Source organism: Lepisma saccharinum, chromosome 6, assembly GCF_977018435.1.
Source record: "Lepisma saccharinum chromosome 6, izLepSacc3.1, whole genome shotgun sequence".
In the NCBI taxonomy this organism is placed as follows: Eukaryota; Metazoa; Arthropoda; class Insecta; order Zygentoma; family Lepismatidae; genus Lepisma; species Lepisma saccharinum.
In genome coordinates this window covers 4,070,512-4,091,669 of record NC_139234.1, presented here as the reverse complement: position 1 = coordinate 4,091,669, position 21,158 = coordinate 4,070,512, and the positions used below count along the sequence as shown (strand labels likewise).

At 38.2% G+C, this 21,158-nt stretch overlaps 1 protein-coding gene across 8 annotated transcripts in view; it reads left to right on the top strand.

Moving 5' to 3' along the window:
* Nucleotides 1-21,158, top strand: part of LOC145988513 (scoloptoxin SSD14-like) — a 176,014-nt gene that overhangs the window by 11,720 nt on the left and 143,136 nt on the right. The window contains exon 1 of one of the 8 annotated variants that reach the window (XM_083123396.1): nucleotides 13,742-13,902. The exons of 6 other annotated variants lie outside the window; for them this stretch is intronic. In XM_083123396.1, coding sequence (XP_082979522.1) covers nucleotides 13,817-13,902 — 86 coding nt within the window. In that variant the 5' untranslated portion in view covers nucleotides 13,742-13,816. Of the gene's footprint in view, nucleotides 1-13,741; nucleotides 13,903-15,224; nucleotides 15,410-21,158 lie in introns of those variants that run through there. One more of the 8 variants, XM_083123394.1, reaches the window with a different exon arrangement.

The following is a 21,158-nucleotide window of genomic DNA, read 5'->3' as shown; positions in this document are numbered from 1 at the left end:
TATTTTGTTTGCATCGATCCAGCTGTGTTCTGGAAGTCCTAGCCATTTGACAAGTAACTTGTTGCCTTTTCTGCGGATGATTTTTTCTATGAGATATGTGTCAGGCTGTTTAGTTTTGCTGAGCTCTTCTTCATAGAACCTGCCTTTGAGAATTTCTCCTCGGTGATCCTTTATTATATATGTGTTAAGGGTCCCAGGTTTAACTTGAACCACTGTAAATAATTCAGTGCTCCAGTTTCTTGTAAAGCCTCTTTTGAATAAGTGCTTATATTTGCTGATTCTTACTTGATCACCCACCCTGTATTTGGCCTTTCTTATTGTTGGCTGATATTTAGGATAATAAACAGTGCTGATCAATTTTTGCTCATCAGATGAAGTTACTTCAGAGGGTTTCATGTTGATTGTGGAATGGACAGAGTTGTTATATTTATGTAGAAGTTCTGGAAGAATATTAATCCATTTATAATTACCTTGAAGTGTAAATTGTTTATACATAAGATTTTTTAGGGTTTTGTTGAATCTCTCTACAATTGAGGCCTTGAGATCACTGTAACTCGAATAATGTTGTATTGACTGGCTTTTAATAAATTGTTGAAACACTGAATTATAAAATTCTTTGCCATTATCTGTTTGCAAATAGCGCGGTGATCTTCCACTCTGATTGATGATTGTTCTGATGGCTTCTGTAACACATTTTCCAGTCTTGGATTTGAGTGGCACAGCCCAGGCAAATTTTGAAAATGTGTCTATTACAGTGAGTAGATACTTGTAGCCCTTGTTGATTTTGTCTAAGTTTTTCAACTGTCCACTTGCCATTTCAATCAAGTCGCTTTGCCATAAATCATCTATGCCCTTTGTGACTACTGGGAGTCTCTTAAAATTATGTCTGGCCTGTCTGTGTAATTCATCAACAATAATTTGTCTAGACATAATATGTAAACAAGAATATTGCAACTATGGGGTGTTCAGCAGCTGATACTGCAGGATTTTCTAAATATAATTTGTCCCCTATTTGTATTTTAAATTCCAGAGAGCCATCATCTTCAGCATAGGCTGTTTCTAATGTATTGGGATCTGTAAAATCCTCTAATTCTACACTGGTGATTTTCACTTTGTTATCAGCATTTGTTATTGATAAGGTGGGGTAGTGGTGTGCCTGTGGTTGAAGCCAATATTTGATCTTGATTGGTCTCAATGTGCCCCCAACAAAAAACTGGTAATAAAATTGTGCAGGGGACAGCATATATATTTTGCCACCTGGTGTAAATGGAGAATCATATTCTTTGTTGGGGATGCTGTACAATTCAAGAATTACTGAATGTTTTGGATTCTCGATTATGCCTGTTATTTCTTTTTCTGCTGTGAGCAATCTGCTTGTTACAGATTCAAGATGCTCATTGATAGTCCTAACAATCTCATCGTGCCCCGGCTTGATTCTTATGTCCACAGCAAGTTTCTTGTATTGTTGCACAATTTCTTGAAGCTGGGTGGCAAAAACAGACAGAGCATTTGCTTGATTGGATTCCATGGTCCCTAGCTGTTGCTTGATATTAGCTACAATTTGCTGTAAATTTTCAACAACTGCCAATTTTGAATTTTGAGCAGTAAGATCATGGACCTGTCTTCTGATATCCTCAAACAGGGCATGCAATTCATTAATATGTTGATTTGTTGGAAGAGTGGCCACTGTCTGAGTGAGATGTTTGATCTCTGCCTGGATATTCTTGATATCTTCTGATTTCAATATGCGATTCACTGCTCTCTTAATATTTTTAAGTTCCTGTGATGTAGGCAGATTTGATACTGTATTTTGCAAAGATTCAAGTGCCAATTTCACATTGTTTAATTCAGAAGCATCAGCCACATTTTGCATAGCATTTTGGAGCAGGGCTATATCTGCCTCAGAGGGTGTTGATTGTTGTAAAATTTCAAGTTTTGTTTGGATATCATCAATCAAGTGATGAAAATGAGATAGTTCAGATTCAGTGTTGAGGTTTTCAAGCTTTGTGATTTGTTGCTGGACACTAACAAGGGTATCTACAATACCGGGCAGGCGAGATTCTAGTACATTTGCCAAATCACTTTGCACTGCTGCTATTGTACCTTCAAGATGGGTTATGGAACTTTTGAATTTTTCCAAAATCTTCATATGTTTCAAGTTGCAGCTTAATATGTGCTACACTCCGAGTTATTGCATTCAAAGCATCAGAAGATGGCAAGTTGTTCATAAAATTTTCAAGTGTCTCAATTTTTTCTTTAACCTCGGCTATGGCATTGTTCAGAGGGCCCAGATTAGGTATTTGGAGTGATTGAATCTGTTCTTTTAGAGTGGAAATCACTAGATCAAAATCTTCTTGTGATTTTATGCTTTTGACAATTGTTTGGAGCTGTGCCTGGACATTATTTATTTGCTCTTCCAATTGTTGTTTCAATTGCTCAGAATTGGTGGCCTGGGTCTTAAATTTGGCTTGAAGAGCTGCTACAGCTTCTTCTAAACTTTGAAAATTATCCAATGTGGCCAAATCAGTATATTTCTGAAGCAATAATTTGAGTTCAGAATCAATTTTAAGAAGAGGGTCCATGCATTGTGATTGCAAATTTGTAATTTCTAATTGAAGACTGGCATTGAGTGTTGTTTGTAAAGCTTGTAAATCACTTCTTAATTTCTTGACTCTGACATCAAGCATCAAAATCTCATCACTGTGATCTTCATGTCTTGTATGGCCAAATATATCATTAGGCATTTTTGTTTTAGTGGTTATTTATTATTGAATATCTGATTCTTAATTCTATAAAAAAGGGTATAAGCTTGTCATATGATCCAGGGACCTCAATATATAAGCAGTCACCAGCAGAAACAGTATAAACAGTGCCAGAAATCATGTTTGAGTGCTTAATTCTGTAAATATTTCTCCCTACTGAAATTTTAACATCACCCTCAGGAGTTGTAATAAATTGTAATTGCCCACCTACAGGTAATTGGTAATGATTTAAATTATTGTTAAATATGTACAATGTTTTGCCTGTTTCATCATCAACATCTGTAAGTATGCTGTTCAGATGAATAATTAACAAAGCACTTAGTTTAGATATCATATCAGAAGAGGGTTGTGGTGTTGGCAGCTCCATAATAGCCTGTTTTTTGAACCCAAATAAGTTCATAGGCATGTTTATTTATTTCAAATCATGCTCTGTGTTTGGGCATTGATTGCCATTTTTCAAATCACAATGACCCCATGGTAAAGTATGTATGCCACATGATAAAATGCATCTCTTATCATCATGTGGGTCCAGAGCCACTTTTCTTACAATATTTGTAGTCAATAAGTGATCTTCACTCTGAATTCTGGATTCTGATGTTCTGATTGTGCTACATGATTTGAGGCAATTTTTGTAATCCTCAAATTCAAGCTCTTTGTCAACAGTCACTCTGCCAATGCCCTTGGCTTTTTTGGCAACAACACCACTACATGTTTCAAAACTGTACATCTTGGCCCTTAACCCAGCAAATGCCACAATAACATCACCAAGTGTCTCATCTTTTAACTTGCCAGGCACCTTTTTGTTGTGGTGTTGAATCTCTGTATGTTCACTGGTATCAAAATATTTAAACAATTCAGACTGTGACATATCTTTATAAACATCTTCTGTGTGAATATCAAGAACAAAACTATCAGTGTCCATGTACATCAATTTTACACTATCACCATAAAAAGGTTTCAGCACATCATAATACAATTTTAACATATGTAATTTGGCCAATTCCAATATCACAGCCTCTACATAAACAGGTTTATCAAACTTAATCTTTGTTTTTTTCATGTTGAAAAGTGCCATATTTTCATCATAAATTCTTCTATAATTGAAATTAGGCTTTGCAACCAATTTTTTGCTCAGGCTGGGGTCAGTAATTATTTTAACATCGGTATGTTTTCTGACATTTTCAATAGTTTTGCCATACACAGAATTGACCATCAATTTAAACAAGGCCTTATCAAATTGGCTTTTTGCAGATGTTCGAAGCTTTGTATTTGTATCAATATATGGCTTCAACCATTTTAAGTGCCTGAACCTCAAAACTTTGCCAATTTTGGTCACTTGGACACCATGATGCATCAGGAACTGGAGGTTTTTGTAATATATGACATAACCCTGTTTTGGCTCCAGAGTCATCATCAATTTCATCTGTTTAGAGCCAGGTGAGCACTTAACCTCAGGAATTGGGGGCAGATCAGAAAATTTGTTGTGTAAATTATCTGGAATTGTCAGATCAACCTCTAAGAACAGGCCATAGTTACTGTCATCAAAATCCTTAAGATCTTCAATATTGAAATCTTCAACCCATTCAAGCCCTGCATGTGGCAATTTTTTCATCATGGCATAACCATACAGGCTGTTTGCATCCACATACAGTATATAATTTGATTGCAGTGCTGGATCATAATCAGGAATATATTTGTTATTTGCTCTGGCATATCTCTGAGAGCATTGCACCATGCCCCCTCTTATACATTGTTCCATAAACAGATACATGTCTTGATTTTGGATCAGATCCAATTGCATTTTAGTGTTTAAAAACATTGCAGCCCATGCTACGCCCGGGGCACTGTAGAAATACATTGGATCCAGTTTATAATTTTGCATGGAAGATTTTCTGAATGCCTGCAATATATCAGCTAAGAGGGTCACATCAAGTTTTAAATATGCCATGTGATAATCACCAAATGTGTGGCATTTTAAATTGTTCCACATCAACTGGGCATGGTGATAATCATCATCAGTGATTCCAGATCCTCTGATTTTGCTGTAAAACTCTTCTTGTGGTGGCAAAGAACACTCATCAAATTTAGAAAAATCTGTAACATAGTCATATGGATATACACCCTTCCGCCTAATTAATTTCAGGTCCTGATTTGGAAACAAGGCACATGTGATTTTGAATTGATCATCAGATAATTGAGTGGCCAGTGTAGCCAGGCTAGCAGACAGAATTCTGTAAGAATCAAGAAATCTTATGTGAATAGGAACACCATTAACTTTAATTATTTTGCTAATAGCAATATATTTCTCATCATTTTCAGCTAAAATATTTAAATTCTGCTTGTCAAACCCCTCATATCTGATCAAATGATGAAAATCATAATTGGATGCTCCATGGCAAAATATGGGGACAAATTTTGGTCTCTGGATCTTAATATTACAGCTATTACACAGTGCCATTTTGAATTTACCATCTGTATGAGAATGGTGTTTCACCTTGATTTTTGTATCTGAAAATTCAGAATCACATACCGGGCATTTTTCTGCATTGTTGAAATCTTCAATCTGTTTCTCTGTTAAAGGCAACATAGGTTTTGATTTTAATAAGATATTAGATGCTATGTCAGAGCACTCATTTTCTATTCTATGTGCAAATTTTTTGATGGCATCTGCTCCCATGTATGAATCTTTTTTACTAACTACACCATCCTGTACAACAACATAATAAAAACTGGAGGGTTCATGTAGCTGGTATGGTGTAATTGAAGATTCTTCAGGATCTGGGCTACAGAATGCAAGAGGTTTGAGGTTTGATTCAAAATCACAGACTATATATGCTGGGTGTTCCAACCAGGCTTCAAACTTTTTGAATTTTGCATTTTCACTTGGCATTGGCATCACCATATGAACAGGTTTATAGTTGCCACAGTATTTCAGATGCTCAATTAACTTGTTTTTAGCAATTTCTGCATTCTCTTCCCGAACCCTATTTACCATTTTCCTGCCATCAAATACACTTAAACATCTTCTGCACAACTTGAATATTGTATTGGATTTGTCTAGTTGTGTTCTCACTAAAGCTTCAAGATTATGTATCAGAGTGTAATGATATGTGCCATCCCCTTCAATTAAGAGCAAATCAATCGGAACAGCAGATTCATCAACAAATGTACTGATTCTGAGAGGTTCTATCAAACAATTGCCACGGCCAGTGAAACAAATAAATACATTAATAGATAATTGTTTATTATTGATATTCCTGGCCTTTTTTTCAAATTTATCAATATTCTGAACAGACATTGGATATTCTAAACCCTCCATTGCCTCATCAAAATCGTGCTCATGTTGTTTGTAATAATTTATTCTCTGAGGATTTCTTGAAACTGGAAACAAAGCAGCTAATATACACCACAAAAAGCATTTCTGGTCGGTATTTTCTATATTAACCACGGCTCTTTTGTTTTTAATATTGGCAGGTAATGGCAGATATGTAGATCCTTGTAATGGGCTGAATTCAGAAATATTAACATATAACTTGTGTGGAGATCCGCATAGGCTCCATCCAGACTCTTTTGCTGCAAATTCAGAGTGTTTAATATTCAATTGTTCTATCAAACTGCTTATTATCTTGTCTGAATTTGCATTTGAATATACAGGTACAGTTTCTGTTATGTGGGGCTGTGTAAATTTTGTGCCGTTTGGTTTCTTATATTGTGTAAACAATTTGAGGGACAGCTTATAAGAGCCATTTTGTGCATTTAGAATTGCCTGCACATCAGGATTTATACTGTTCAAAAAATTCTTAATACCACATCTTGGCTCTGATACAAACCGGTAATCCCTTAATTGGCCATTAAAACTGCTATGGATAGGTGGTGCATAGCGTGGCTGCTTTGCCGGTCCAGCATTAACAGGTGCTTCATGCTTTCTTTTCAGACCAGATGTGGATGGTTGTGAGGGCAATATTGATGACTGTGCATAAGAATTACACTTATGCCATTTGTAATATGCCTTGCTTAATATTTTATGGCATCTTGGACACAATTTAGTAGCTTTTCTGCATTTCTTAGAGTCACAAATATGCTGGTGCCTAGACCAATGAGAACTAGATATATTTTTATTACACTGATTGCAATATTTTTGTTTTGGCATTTTTGTTGTTGTTTATTATATAAAATTTCTTGGGGTTCAAATCAAAATTCTATACAAAATATCAGTTGGGTTCAGCAGTTAGTGGCTGAGCTGGTGCTTTTATACCCAAACAACAGCAGTAACTAGGTTTTGGTGATAGTTTTGCTCTATTATGCTGATGTACAACACACTTCACCAGGTTTAAAACCTCATCTCTATATCAACTAAATACAATTCAAAATTGGATTTTGAACTGTGCAATAAATATTCTGTAAGTCTCACTTGTGTTTATATTAACAGAACAAGACAAAACCAGAATTGTATTCAGGATTGCATGTTTTCATACAAAAAAGCCATATTTTTGACAAGTTTATAAACAACAATCACACAGATATAGCTTTTACACACATGGCCGAATCTGTCTGAGGGGGGGGGGGATTCAAGATTCCTGGGATTTTGACAGAAAAATACAACACAATTAAGCCTTGTTTCCATTATTATGAAAAAATATAAATATGCTGACCAAGGCAGTAATTTATTTTATTAAAAACATAAACTAAACGTAACGTTTCAACCTTCTAGCAAGGTCTTCATCAGACTCTGTATCAAGTACAAAAGTACTTTTGTACTTGATACAGAGTCTGATGAAGACCTTGCTAGAAGGTTGAAACGTTACGTTTAGTTTATGTTTTTAATAAAATAAATTACTGCCTTGGTCAGCATATTTATATTTTTTCAGAAAAATACACTGTGAACAATAAGATGATATGGGAACTTGCTATTGTTTTAAGTATAGGCAAATCTGTCTGAGGAGCTTCATCTTTTCTACACTTCTTCAGAGCATATCACACCTGAAGAATTGGGGTATAAGCCTCTTTTGCCTTTGTTTTAAGTATAGGCAAATCTGTCTGAGGGGCTTCTCCTTTTCTACACTAGAATTCAAAATTCTTAAAAATTCAGAGCATATCACACCTGAAGAATTGGGGTATAAGCCCCTCTTGCCATTGTTTTAAGTGTGGGCAAATCAGATTGTTCAATCAAATAGCCTCTCCTTTTCTACACTTATAAGTGGTGCTTATAATACCACAAACCCTACTACTGTATGTCATTCTAATTTTTTTCTGATAATGGAGGTTGGGGTATGTAAGGGCATGTTTGGTTTATTATTACTATCCATTGTGGGTGGTTCTACCTTCAGATGAGTAATTTTTCCACCTGTTTTTGTTATTGTTATTCCACTTAATTCGAAGCTAGGAGCAGTTATTTGTATTTTATTAGGGGGGTGAACTGGGTATAATATTACATCTTTTTTATTTGCAAATTATCCTTTTTTTAGTAATAAAATAATATATTATGTGTTAGGTGGAATATGATTTCTATTGACTATGGATGGAGTGAATTGGTTGGTGGGCAAGGAGTATATGAATATATAAGGAGTGGTTCTTTGAATATTCAACTAATACATTCTAATTATTTTAATATGTATTTTATATTTTCATTTTTAATAGTAATTTTATTAATAATTTATGTGTGTTTATATGGCTTATAAGTAAAGCGTAACATTGAAGTTGTTAGGAAAAGTAATTAAAGCTTTGTAGGCATTTCTTGAGTTTATTTAAAACCCAATTTTATCATGAAAAGATAATGTAATTTTATACTAAAAAAATAATGGAAGGAGTATTAATGGAATTTCACCACTAAAGATGGAAGTTAGCAGCCTCCCCTTAATATTATACCCCCTTAACTGAGGAACATAATCCTAATTTTATTATTAACATTAATATGCCGCCTTCCTTTGGCTTCAGTTAAGCAAGTAAGGGTAATATAGTTCCAATTTATTCAGGTCGAAGCTGATTGCATTTGCTTCTTACTTGATGAAGTAAATTGAAGTATTCAATACTTTTTGAATCCAACTCAAATGTTATTATTAACTATTACTCCAGCATGATCACTCTAGTGATCGCTGGGTCCATTCATGATATAGTCCTAAAAGTAAAATTAATAGAAATAAGAATCTTACGCATAATCAGTATAGTAATTTTGAGCTAGTAATGATAACTGTTATTGGTAGTAGTAGTACAATTTCTACATCAAAAATAAGAAAGATTACTGCAATTAGGAAGAATTTTATGGAAAATGGAATTCGGGCTGAGGATTTTGGGTCAAATCACATTCGAAGGGTGATCTTTTTTCTCGGTCTGTAATTGTTTTTTTTTATAATAATGTGGATAATATTATTACGATTGAGGTAATTGTTATAATGATTAATGAGGTACTTTTGATGATATTAATTATTTACTTTATTTTACTATAATCTTTTTAATTGGAAGTTAAGCGTACTTTAAATATACTAAGTAAATTTTATCTACCTCATCAATAAATTGAAATATAAAGGAATGATCATACGACGTCTACGAAGTGTCAATACCATGCTGCTGCTTCAAATCCGAAATGATGTGTTGGTGAAAAGTGGCATAAAATATGTCGAGTTAAACAGACTCCTAGAAATGTTGTTCCAATAATAACATGCAGTCCATGGAATCCTGTTGCTATGAAAAATGTGGATCCATATACTGCGTCTGCAATAGTAAATGGGGATTCATAATATTGATATGCTTGAAGAATAGTGAAGTATATTCCTAGTATTAGTGTTAGTGTGAGGGCTTGGGTTGTGTGAGAATGATTTTTTTCTAATAGGCTATGGTGGGCTCAAGTTACTGTTACTCCAGATGCTAGAAGAATTGCTGTGTTTAGTAAAGGTACTTGAATGGTAAAATTCCTTTTGGTGGTCATAACATTCCTAGTTCAATTGTTGGGGATAGACTTCTGTGGAAAAATGCTCAAAAGAATGATACAAAGAATAATACTTCTGAAATGATAAATAGAATTATACCCCATCGTAGACCTATTATGACTTGACTTGTATGTAATTCTTGATATCTTCCTTCTCGTGAAATATCTCGTCATCATTGAATTATTGTAATAATTAGGCCTGTTGTTAATATTATTGCTCTGATGGCGCCTGTGATATGGGTGGTTTTTGTGTTGCTGACATTAGTTATTTTGATTCTCTGGAATAAATAGCAATTAATAATGCAAATACATAAGATTGGATAAATGCTACGGCTGTTTCTATGATAATTAATATAATTTGTGCTAAAATTAATATTGAAAGTCCAATAATTTCTAATATTGTTCCTGTATTTCCAATTATTGATATTATTATATGTCCAACTATTATATTTGCTACTAGTCGTACTGATAGAGTTATTGGACGAATTAGATTTCTAATTATTTCAATACCTACCATAATTGGTATTGACACTAGATGTGCTAATATATGCTTTGTGTTATTAAGCCACCCAAATAATATAAATGATTGTGACTTGATCTGGTAAATACATATGGGAGTAGCCCTATTGAGTTGTTAAATAAAATTATTGAAAATATACTAATAAATATGAGAGTTCTTCCTTGGTGATTAAGTATTCACAAAATGTTTTGAATTCTTCATGTAATTTTATTATTAATATATTATATATAATAGAGGCTCGTGATTGTATTAATCAAAATGGAGTAGGAATTATTAATAATCCCAAGAAAGTTCTTGTTATCATTTTCAGTGTTTAGTTTTTTATTTTTTTTATTGTAAGATTGCTAGTATTTAATAGTTTGTTACAATTATAATAGTTAATAATTACAAATAGAAAATAAGTTGATATAAATATTGTGAATAGGATGATTCAATTTAATGGGTATATTTGTGGAATAAAAAAGTATCTATAAGGATAATTTAGGTTTGACACTCCTATGTTATTATTAGAGCCCGCATTTATAAGTACAATCAAACAGTAAAATAAGCAAGTTAATAAGCACAAAAAATGAAAAAAATAAGCACCAAAATAAGCATGTGAAAAACACCACGGCTCGTCTTCGGTGAATTCCTCTTCAATGTCTGTTTCTTCACCAGAAATATTTTTATTAATTTGGCACAGTGCTTTGTAACCGGGATTTTTCAGTAATATCCGAGTGATCTTGTCGGACACAATTTTAGCAACACTGAGTTTCTGAAGACAACGTTACTGAAATTTCATAAATCAGAGAAAATGTATGTTGCAATGCATTATTTCGAGCTTTCAACTGTGTTATATCATCAGGTAATATGGAAAAATGATTATGGATGTACTGTATCTTTTCTTGGATGCCGGCTATTTAGAAGCATTGATCTCGTCTCGCCATCGTGTGATTGAAATAGGATTGAAATATGGCAGATTAGGGTACAATATGCTATTTTAAACCAAAATCATAAAATAAGCAAGAATAACCGTTTCCTGCAGAAATAAGCATTTATAAGCACTTTCAACCTTAGTTAAATAGCTCATCAAGGTATGTAATACGAAGTATAACCTTTCTTCTTACCATTAGAACTCTGGAGAAGAATATGCATTTCGCTTATAAATACAGGCCCTAGTTATTATATATTAAGAAACTTTTTCATTAGAAATAGTTGTTATATTACTATTTTGTGGTTTAAGAGACCATTACTTACTTTTCAGTCATCTAATGATCCTTGTATATTTTTTATTAATCAATTAATAAAGGATTCATGAGTTGTAGTCTCAATAATAATTAGTATAAATCTATTATTTGAACCACAAATTTCTGAACATTGTCCAAATAATAAAACAACTCGACTAATGTTTACCCCTGCTTGATTAAGTCGTCCTGGAGTGCAATAAAAACTAGAGTGATTGCTGGTATGGTTGTTCATATTGTTTCTAGTACTTGTCCTTCCAGAAGTATCCGGTTGGTTAGTTTGTTATTAAATAATGATATTATTAAATATCCTACTAATATTGTAATTATAATTAAAATTACTATTGTGTGGTCATGAAAGAATATTATTTGTTCTATTAACGGGAAGAATCGATCTTGTAATCCTATTAGTAGGGACACAAATTTATGGTAAATAAAAACTGAGGAGAGCGGTAAGTAAAATGTTAGATCAGCGGTATATACCAGCGGTGGAAAAAAATGCACACACTTTTTCATTATGAGAGGAAACAACATACAAAAGACCTATAAATTGATAAACTACTTCATTTTTATGTACTGTACACATGCACAAGTACTTAGTTGTCCAACCAAAAAGAAAACATCAACACAAAATCACTTCATTTCTAAATTGCATATCTCAAGTGATTTACTCATTGTATGTATTTAAAGGATATCCTTGCTGTCCAACAAATAAAATAATCACTTCTGCACATACACAAACACATGTTAAAAATCACATGATGATAAACAAAATTCATTCATGACTGAACACCAATGACACTATTGTTTCCCTTGATGTGCGGGAACAGACTAATCTTATCGCTGCTACAGCTAGCAAGTTCAATGAAACTGGAAGTTGAGTAGACATTCGGGGGAAGAAAGGAATGCAGCTTGACAGGGAGCGAAGTTTTCGAACTGAGATTATGTGCATGGGAAATCCCAATTTGCAGCGTCTTCCTGATGTGATCGAAGATAAAACGTTCTTCAGCTGCTAGTGGTAGGAAACTTTAGGCAAACGTTTCGTTACAAATCGACAGTTTGCGCGCGCAACCTCGATTGCCGGTTTTTGCGTGTTTTCTTCTTAATTTGATGATATTTGACGGTTATTTCGAGAAAAAGCGTTCATTTCGTGGAAAAGCACACATTTCGCATTACTTCGCGAATAAAACTCATGCGTATTTCATCATTGGGGGTGTAGTTACGTGCAGAATGTTCAAAATTGAATCTTTTTTTTTACATTTCGCGATTTCGCGCATCGCGAAAATTCAATGTCCCTACCTATTAGGTTTCAGGCTGCCTTTTTTAAGAAAGGTTATCCTTATATTTGAAGCTTAAATTCAATGCACTTTTCTGCCACCTTAAAAATTAGTTAGTAATATTGGGAGTTCTGAGCATGTATGTTCGGATGATGCTTGTTGTAAATTGAATAGCATTGGCCGAGCGCTTGTTATGCCTTCCCAAGTAAAAAAAAATATAATAATTACCGCTGTAAATGATAAGATTGATCCTAATCTTGATACAATATTTCATGTTGTATAGGCGTCCGGATAGTCTGAATATCGTCGTGGTATTCCTCTTAGTCCTAGAAAATGCTGTGGGAAGAATGTTAAATTAACTCCAAGAAATATGGAAATAAATTGAATTTTCAATCAATCTGGGTTTATTATTACTCCTGTAACTTGGGGCAAATTCATCACAACATTCGTATTTGCCGCGTCATTGAAAAAGTGACCTTCACAGATGCATAGCTGGCCCCACAAACAAGCTTATTATGAATCTGAAACTTAGCAGGTAACCTGTAGAAGTTTCATCAAAATTGAATAGGGTCGAGTAGGGACGACCATATCTAAATTTAGGGCACTTGACATGTAGTTTTTACAAAGGAAATAAAGTTATTAATTTATTATATAGGGTCTCCCAACACTTTCACGGGGCGCCACGTTGTTTTCTACGCCCTCTTACCTCAGCGCCCGGGGCGAGCTTCCATTTAGCTACAACCATGGCTACACTACGCTTTTTAGTGCAATTTTCACTATAATATAGAAAATGTAATGAAGAATAACTTTCAAATAATGCTTACAAAAAATAGGTACTTGAATTTCCAATGAGGCATGTTTACTCTTTTCCTCCCATGGAGTACAATTTTACAAGTACGTAAACCTAGGATCGATATTTCTGACGTGGACAGTAGTAGTTAACGAGTGGATTAGATATTATTCAGCTCGAAACATGTAATTTCAAAGCCGAACAACAGATGGCACTCGATGTCTGCTGTTGGAACAAACCTACGTGTTCGTCTGCATACGAATACCAATGGAAACGACATAATGGGATTTTGTGAAGAACAGTTCGATTTCTTTCTGTAGTGATGGCCATAGACCTGAGTCCCTTGAAACGTCCTGTAGACTATACGCTAGTAAGCACCGACCCGGATTCGCCAGTGCCAAAACGAAGGTAAGAAACAGAAAAATAGATTAGTTCTTTTTCGAGCTCCATACTTTCGAAACTAAACATGCGTTTGTCAGCTGTTTCCGCCCTGATCAAATAAACTACTGCTTTCATTGTTTTGATTGTGAGCGTTTAACGACGATTTTCATTTTTTAAATCACTGACGTCAACAATTTTTAGAACTAATTATTGCATATTTACGGGTTCAACATCCGTGTAAAATCAGAAAGAAAATTTGACATTTAACCAGTGTTGCCAAAACCAGAAAGTACAAGTGCCCCTTTTTAAAGGTGAAAATTTCCCCTTTCGCTTAATTTATCTTTATCGAAGAGAAGATGAAATCGCTATTACAAAATTATATCAACTATTATTATTTATTATTGTTGTTATTTTTACTCGCAAGAGCAATAGAATCATTGCTACTGTTTCTAGTTAATTAGAAATATTAGAACTTATTGAATAATGAAATCAGGGAATAGTGACGATAATTGAAAGCACATTGTTACACTTACTGAATTATTACAATAATTTAAAAAGTTAATATGATAATGGGGATTTTTTTTTCCAAGTCGCAATTTTGAAATATTGAATTATATTTGGTAGGAAAATTTATTTCACACGTCATTCATCTTATCTTGAATATGTGAACCGGATGCAGCTTCCGTATTGCTCATAAAATTCTGCCTGAACTCGCCTGTGCCGAGGAAAATGATGCTTTCCCTTCGTAACATGTATCACATTTTACTTCCCGGACTTCACTTCTGTTCGTTGTGATGTACGTATGTGATGTAGACAGCGTTCGATTGTCTTCTGACCATGCAATGACACCAAAAGCACTTTTCCCCACAAAGGATGCAACAGTATTTCTAGACTTCGAATTTTCTAATTTATATGAACCACCTTTCACGTTTATCTTCAACGTCGCGATTAGCCCAAAAGAAGAAGAAAAGCGACGCTAAATGACAATAATATAAATACTCCGCACTTGCATACAATATTATAATGAACTGTCATTAACCAATAAATATAAACTTGATGTGGCGAGAGCAAGAAAATGCTTTTAGATCTATTTGTTTGCAAACTGACAATATTAGTTTATAGGGTTTAACTGGGCGCCACGACGGTGCCCTCCCCTATCTACGGCTTTGCCCTACATTTTTTTGAACCCTTGCGTTGGAATCTGCAGAGCATTCACTTTGTGCAGACACCCCTTCGTGGGATTACGTAACCTCGTGATGGTGTATTGATTTTGTGCATCGCCTAGACTGCTCACACGTGTTCGCACAGGATTTGCCCGCGTTTTCTAGTGTGCCGTGTAGTGCTCGAGATGGCTTAAAGTCTTTATGCGTGTTGCTAGTTACTGCCGAGTGTCGCTCCTAGACCATGCCGAGTGCCCGAGTAACCATGCGATGTGCAGTTGGAGACACGGTTCAAGGTATCGCTTCGCGTCAAATCGCTTCCGATGGAAGGAAGAAGAAGAAAACGGCAGACACAGACGTTTTCGGAAATCCAAGTAAGTTCTGGGTCATTGTCTTTCTCGTTCAGTGCTTAGGAACGAGCAAGGGGGGCTCAACAGGCCCTTAGCAAGGGTTAGGCTAGGGGGGCTGAAGCCTAGGGCACCATGCACAGAGGGCTCCATTCAAAGCTTCAAAAAAAAAAAGTCAGAACATGAGACGGAGAATAAAAAAAAACCTACCGCAGATCGTCAGCATAGGTTAAATAATCACTCAATATTGCCTAGTAAAAGAAAAATGTAAAAAATTGTCAATTTTGATAGGATAATTGATGATTTTGCTTCATCGAAAGCAAGAAAAGAAAGTGAAATTCTAATATTTTCTTTCTGAGATATGAGTCGGGTTTTATAAATATTTTGTAAATTTTGCTTAGAATAATATGTAATGCATAGCTTATAACGATGTTGCAAATGTATATTTATGTCAAAAGTTGGTCTATGTGAGCCGGAGCCATAGTGAGTCAGTAAGACTAATCAAATGGGAGTTTCGACTTTTCCAAGTACAAAAATCCTTTTCAACGTATCCTTTTTCTGTTCGTGTACTTTTCTACGGTGCCGTGTCGTTTGCGCCGAGTCATTTGAGCCGAGGCTTCTTATCGGTTCATTTCCGCCGTGACATATGTCAAGACCTTCCTCGGCTGGTTTTCCCACAATCCAGAGTGTCATCACTGCCGCGCGCACGTGTGTTTATGGCCACATGGTGCATAGTGCATAAAGTGGACTTAAAACATAAAATCAAACGTGTGTTTATGACGTTGCACAGCTATGTTTACACTGAAATGTTAAACCTATCCACAGAGTCAAATATGACTTTTCTTTACTTATTTCAAAAGACGTTACACAGGATTACTTGTATCAATTTTATTCCACAACACAAAATACATAAATCAGCATCAGCCTATTAACTATTAATCATTTATCGTTAATCGTAAAAAAAACATTGTAAATACAGTGTTATTTTTTGCAAACATTATATAAGTAATAGCTACGTATATATAAACACAATATTTCGATACGCTTGCACAAGAACAGTACAAACGTTATTTGAATTCTTGTAGGTATGCAAATGCTCGAAGGCATCCTCGAAGATCGCCTGAGCTTCTGTACTTCAAAAGAACACAATCAACACATTTGTCCATTTCGATGTATTGATATTTTCATATTCTCAGACATCTTGTCGTCTCTTACAAGTCTCAGTTTAAATATAAATACTAATTTCCCAAAGTAGATCCCACATACATACTTTCATCTTACATTCATTTACCAATCACCTTCCTTTTCAATCGAAGATATACACAGCTCCAGCTGGGCAACGTCATAGACACACGTGCGCGCGGCGGTAATGACACTCCGGATTGTGGGAAAACCCACCAAGGACATATGTCGCGGCGACAACCGATAAGAACCCTCGGCGCAAATGACTCTGCGCAAGCGACACTGACTCCTTTTCTACGCCACTGCATGTTTGATGTTCCCGAGAAAACAAATAAAAATAATGCTCTCATAAGCGCAATATATTTCTCCTGCGCACAACTCCCCTCGGTAGCAATGTTGCCACACCTGATGCGCATAAAAGAGCTAAATGTCACATTAAATGAAGTTAAAACTCACTTTCGAGGAGCTAGACTTATTAAGGCTCGATAAAGTGCCTCCTAGGGTAATGTTAGGTGTGAAAGGGGGGCGGATATTGTTATGTTGACTTTGTGGCTCCAAAACATCTAAGTTGGCAACAGGGCTCGCGGAGCCTCGCGGAACCCCCCCCCCCCCCCTCATGTTGAAGTTAATTCTCCATAAGGAATACATGAGATTCTGTGAACACTTACTCATCATATTTTTACACATCGTATCTCGCTTAACAATCAACTTCAAGAAACGCTTCCACTTGCAACATGGGGAGAAATTCATACTCCCGCATACTGTTCGGTTTTTTTTAGTAGCAATTCCCATTCCGACGACATTGAAATAAATGTACACTGGCGCGAAAGTGTCACTTCTCCCCTTAAGCTTTGATGGTGAATTATTGAATCATTTGAAAACATTTTGAACCCTGCATAGAGTCTAAGGAAGCCTTAATACCTACCTTTCATCTTCACTGCACTCTTCTTCTCTTCGTTCTTCTCTTTTCCTTTGTTTTACCTTTTTTACTCTACTCTCCATTCCCCTCTTCCTCTCTTCTCTTATTTTCCATTCATTGTATTCTGCCCAGGGGCAGTTCTTTCCTTGCAACTCCATGTTGTTCGATCTTCAGCTCTTCGCTTTGTAGCAGTGTAGGACCTATTTATTTTGACGTCGTCAATCACTTGGAAGATTCTTCTTCCCCGAATTTGCTTTCCCTTGATCGTTCCTTCAATAGCATCCCTTAGGATACAGTTTCTTCTCATCCAGTTGCCTTTTCTCTTCGTGATTATCTCCAGCATTCATCTCTTTTCCCCAACTCTTTCTAGCATAGGCGTGCGCACACCCTCTGATTGGAAAGGGGGGGGGGGGGGCAAGACCCTTGATGAAAGTTCAGTCTGGAAAGAAAAACCTAATTTTATGTCACTGTTTGTTTTATTGCATGGGTGTGTGTATACAGGGTGATTCTAAAGGTATAGTACAAACGAAAACCACAGATACCTCCCATGAAATAGAGACGAAAGTTCCCCTTCCACTTTGCCGAGAGATGCCTCCGTGAGGAGCTAGACAACGCCGAAAACGTGTGAAAATGAACTTCACACCTCTGTACAGCCAGTACCAGTGAAGATAGAAAGGCGGAACAAACGAAGTCAAAAGGAACACCAAAGTCGCCCATCCGAAAAACACTAGGCGGCAGCTGCGCAACGCATGCGCATGGGGTTCCACAAAGGAAATAGGAGTGTCCCGCAAGACAAGTGAAGGGAAAGAGTAGCGATCGACAACGGTAGGGAGAAAAGAAGCAATGAAGCATGAAGTAACAATTGCACAGCGGGAAACAAACACATGCAGCGCGTGGGGAGTCCCCAAACACAGTGGGGAAACACCGCAGCAAGAACAAAGCACGGTTCAACAAAAGAGAAAGAGGACCAGACGGGGAATGGTACCTGTCAAGGAGACAACAAATGCGGGACGAGGGATTCCCCGTAGCAGCACCGAGGGGATGTCACACAGAGGTCGTGCGCCAGCAGGACAAACACAGCAACTACGGGCACAGAAGGTTTATTGCCACGCAAAGGTGCACTTACAGATAGGAATAGTACGTAGTACGTAGTCGTACCCCGGACTGACGTTGTTACAAAAGTTGCTCAAATTGACGACCACCACATTCAATGCAGGCATTGCAGCGTCGCAGGAAATTCTGGCGAACCCTATCAAAAATCCCTGGCATGGTACACGCCTCGGCCGATGCTGCAAGTATCCGCGCTACCAATGTTTCCTTGTCAGGCACCGGGGTCTCGTAGACGAGTGTTTTCACATGGCCCCACAAGAAGAAATCCATTGGTGTGAGGTCAGGCGAACGGGCGGGCCAGGAGACGGGGCCCTCTCTGCCGATCCAGCGCAGTGGGTAGGTACGGTGCAAAAGGGTTCGCACTGTACCATCAAAATGTGCAGGCGCTCCATCCAATTGAAACCACATACGATGTCGCACGTTGAGGGGTACATCTTCTAGCAGCTCTGGAAGGACTGATGCAAGAAAGGTGCGATAGAGGCGGCCATTTAAATGTGGTGGCAGCAGGTATGGACCGATAATCTGTTCATCGATGATACCTGCCCAGATATTCACTGCAAACTGGGTCTGATGGTGCACCTCGACTGCTGCATGTGGATTTTCATAATCCCACACATGGCTGTTTCGGCAATTGAAGATGCCCTCACGGGTGAATGTTGCCTCGTCCGTGAAAAGCACATGGCGCAAAAAACGGAGATCGTCGGTACAAAACTGCAACAATCGTTGACAGAATTCCACACGTCGTGGGTAATCCCCAGCCTGCAACGCGTGGACTCGCTGTGGATGATAGGGATACAGCAGATCATCATGAAGGACACGCCACACTGTCGACTGTGATACTCCCACTGCACGTGCAATGCTACGGGTGCTAGTGGACGGTGTGTCGTCCACGCGAGCAAGTACGTCCTCCTCGACCGCCGCGGTGCGCCCATGTCTTGGGTGACCGACATGATGGCCTGCACGTAACACATCCGATTCACCAAGGGTACGGTGCACGTTCGAAAACAACCTGCTGTCGGGTTGTCGCCTCTCCGGATACCGTCCGCGATAAAGGCGTGCAGCTGCTCGGCCATTGCCATCTGCAAGGCCGTAGACAAAATGCATGTCCCTCAGTTCTACAAATGTGTAGCGTTCCATGGTACGGTGAGAATAGTGCCAATTATGGAATACTGTACTGCAGTGCACAGGTGGCACACACACACACACTGGTCACAACGGCTTCGAAACAACGTACTCAATTGTCGTACGTCAAGCACGCCACCACCGCACCGGCTCTTTCACTGACACGCTCCCTGACGCTGCACTTCCAATCAGAACACACGTCCGCACGGCGCTGTGGTACAATCAGCTGACGTTCCTGAGCCACCCGTGCCTGTGCTCTTCACTACCTGACCACTGCCGTCAGGTGGGGCCATGAACTCTGGGGCCTTGTCATCGTGGAACACATGTAGCGTCCTTCATTCTTGCCCCATTCAACCACAACACGTACTTCGTCCGTCTTGCTCGAGCCGACGGGGAGCACTACGTACGATCGTGTGGTGTTTGTGTACACCAATGTGGGGTAACCCAGCAGTTGAACAGACGTGCATACCCCCACGTAGCTTCATTACACGATTGTCCCACGCAGTTTATCTGTCCAGCCTTGCTCGGCCCGGTCTCACACCCACGCGGCAGTGTGCGGCTGCGGTGGTGTGAGGCCACGCTTGGTTTCGGAGCGGAAGGCTGCGGCCGAGGAGGGACTCGAGTTGTTCGGCTGGGGTTGCGCTCGGAAGCAAGCAGCCGCGTCAGGTCTGGGAACGGTGGACCTGGTGATCGGGATGGAAACGTTCCGACTTCGTCCATTAGTGTCATCCACCGTACGGAGTGGTGGGGTCCGTACGACACTCCAGCAGCCTTTCGCCCGCTCCCACCCACCGATGTGCCTCCGGCTTCATTTCTAAGAGGCTGATTGGGCCCCATCACGACGTTTGTTACAACGTCAGTACGGGGTACGTGGTCCTATCTGTACGTGCACCTTTCATTAGCAATAACCTCCTGTGCCCGTAGTTGCTGTGTTTGTCCTGCTGGCGCACGACCTCTGTGTGACATCCCCTCGGTGCTGCTACGGGGAATCCCTCGTCCCGCATTTGTTGTCTCCTTGGCAGGTACCATTCCCCGTCCGGTCCTCTTTCTCTTTTGTTGCACCGTGCTTTGTTCTTGCTGCGGTGTCTCCCCACTGTGTTTTGGGGACTCCCCTTGCGCTGCACCGCCAGCGCCGCCATTTCTGCCCCGAACCATGTACGCGTCTGTTGCCTGTCGAGTGTCACGGACCACTTTGCTTGCATTCTCGGTGTGTTTTTACATCCTACGTCGTCCTCCCGTGGTTCTGCAACCCCGCACTACTTTTCTCGACTGCACTGCTTCAGTCATGGTGTTTGTTTCCCGCTGTGCAATTGTTACTTCATGCTTCATAGCTTCTTTTCTCCCTACCGTTGTCGATCGCTACCCTTTCCCTTCACTTGTCTTGCGGGACACTCCTATTTCCTTTGTGGAACCCCATGCGCATGCGTTGCGCAGCTGCCGCCT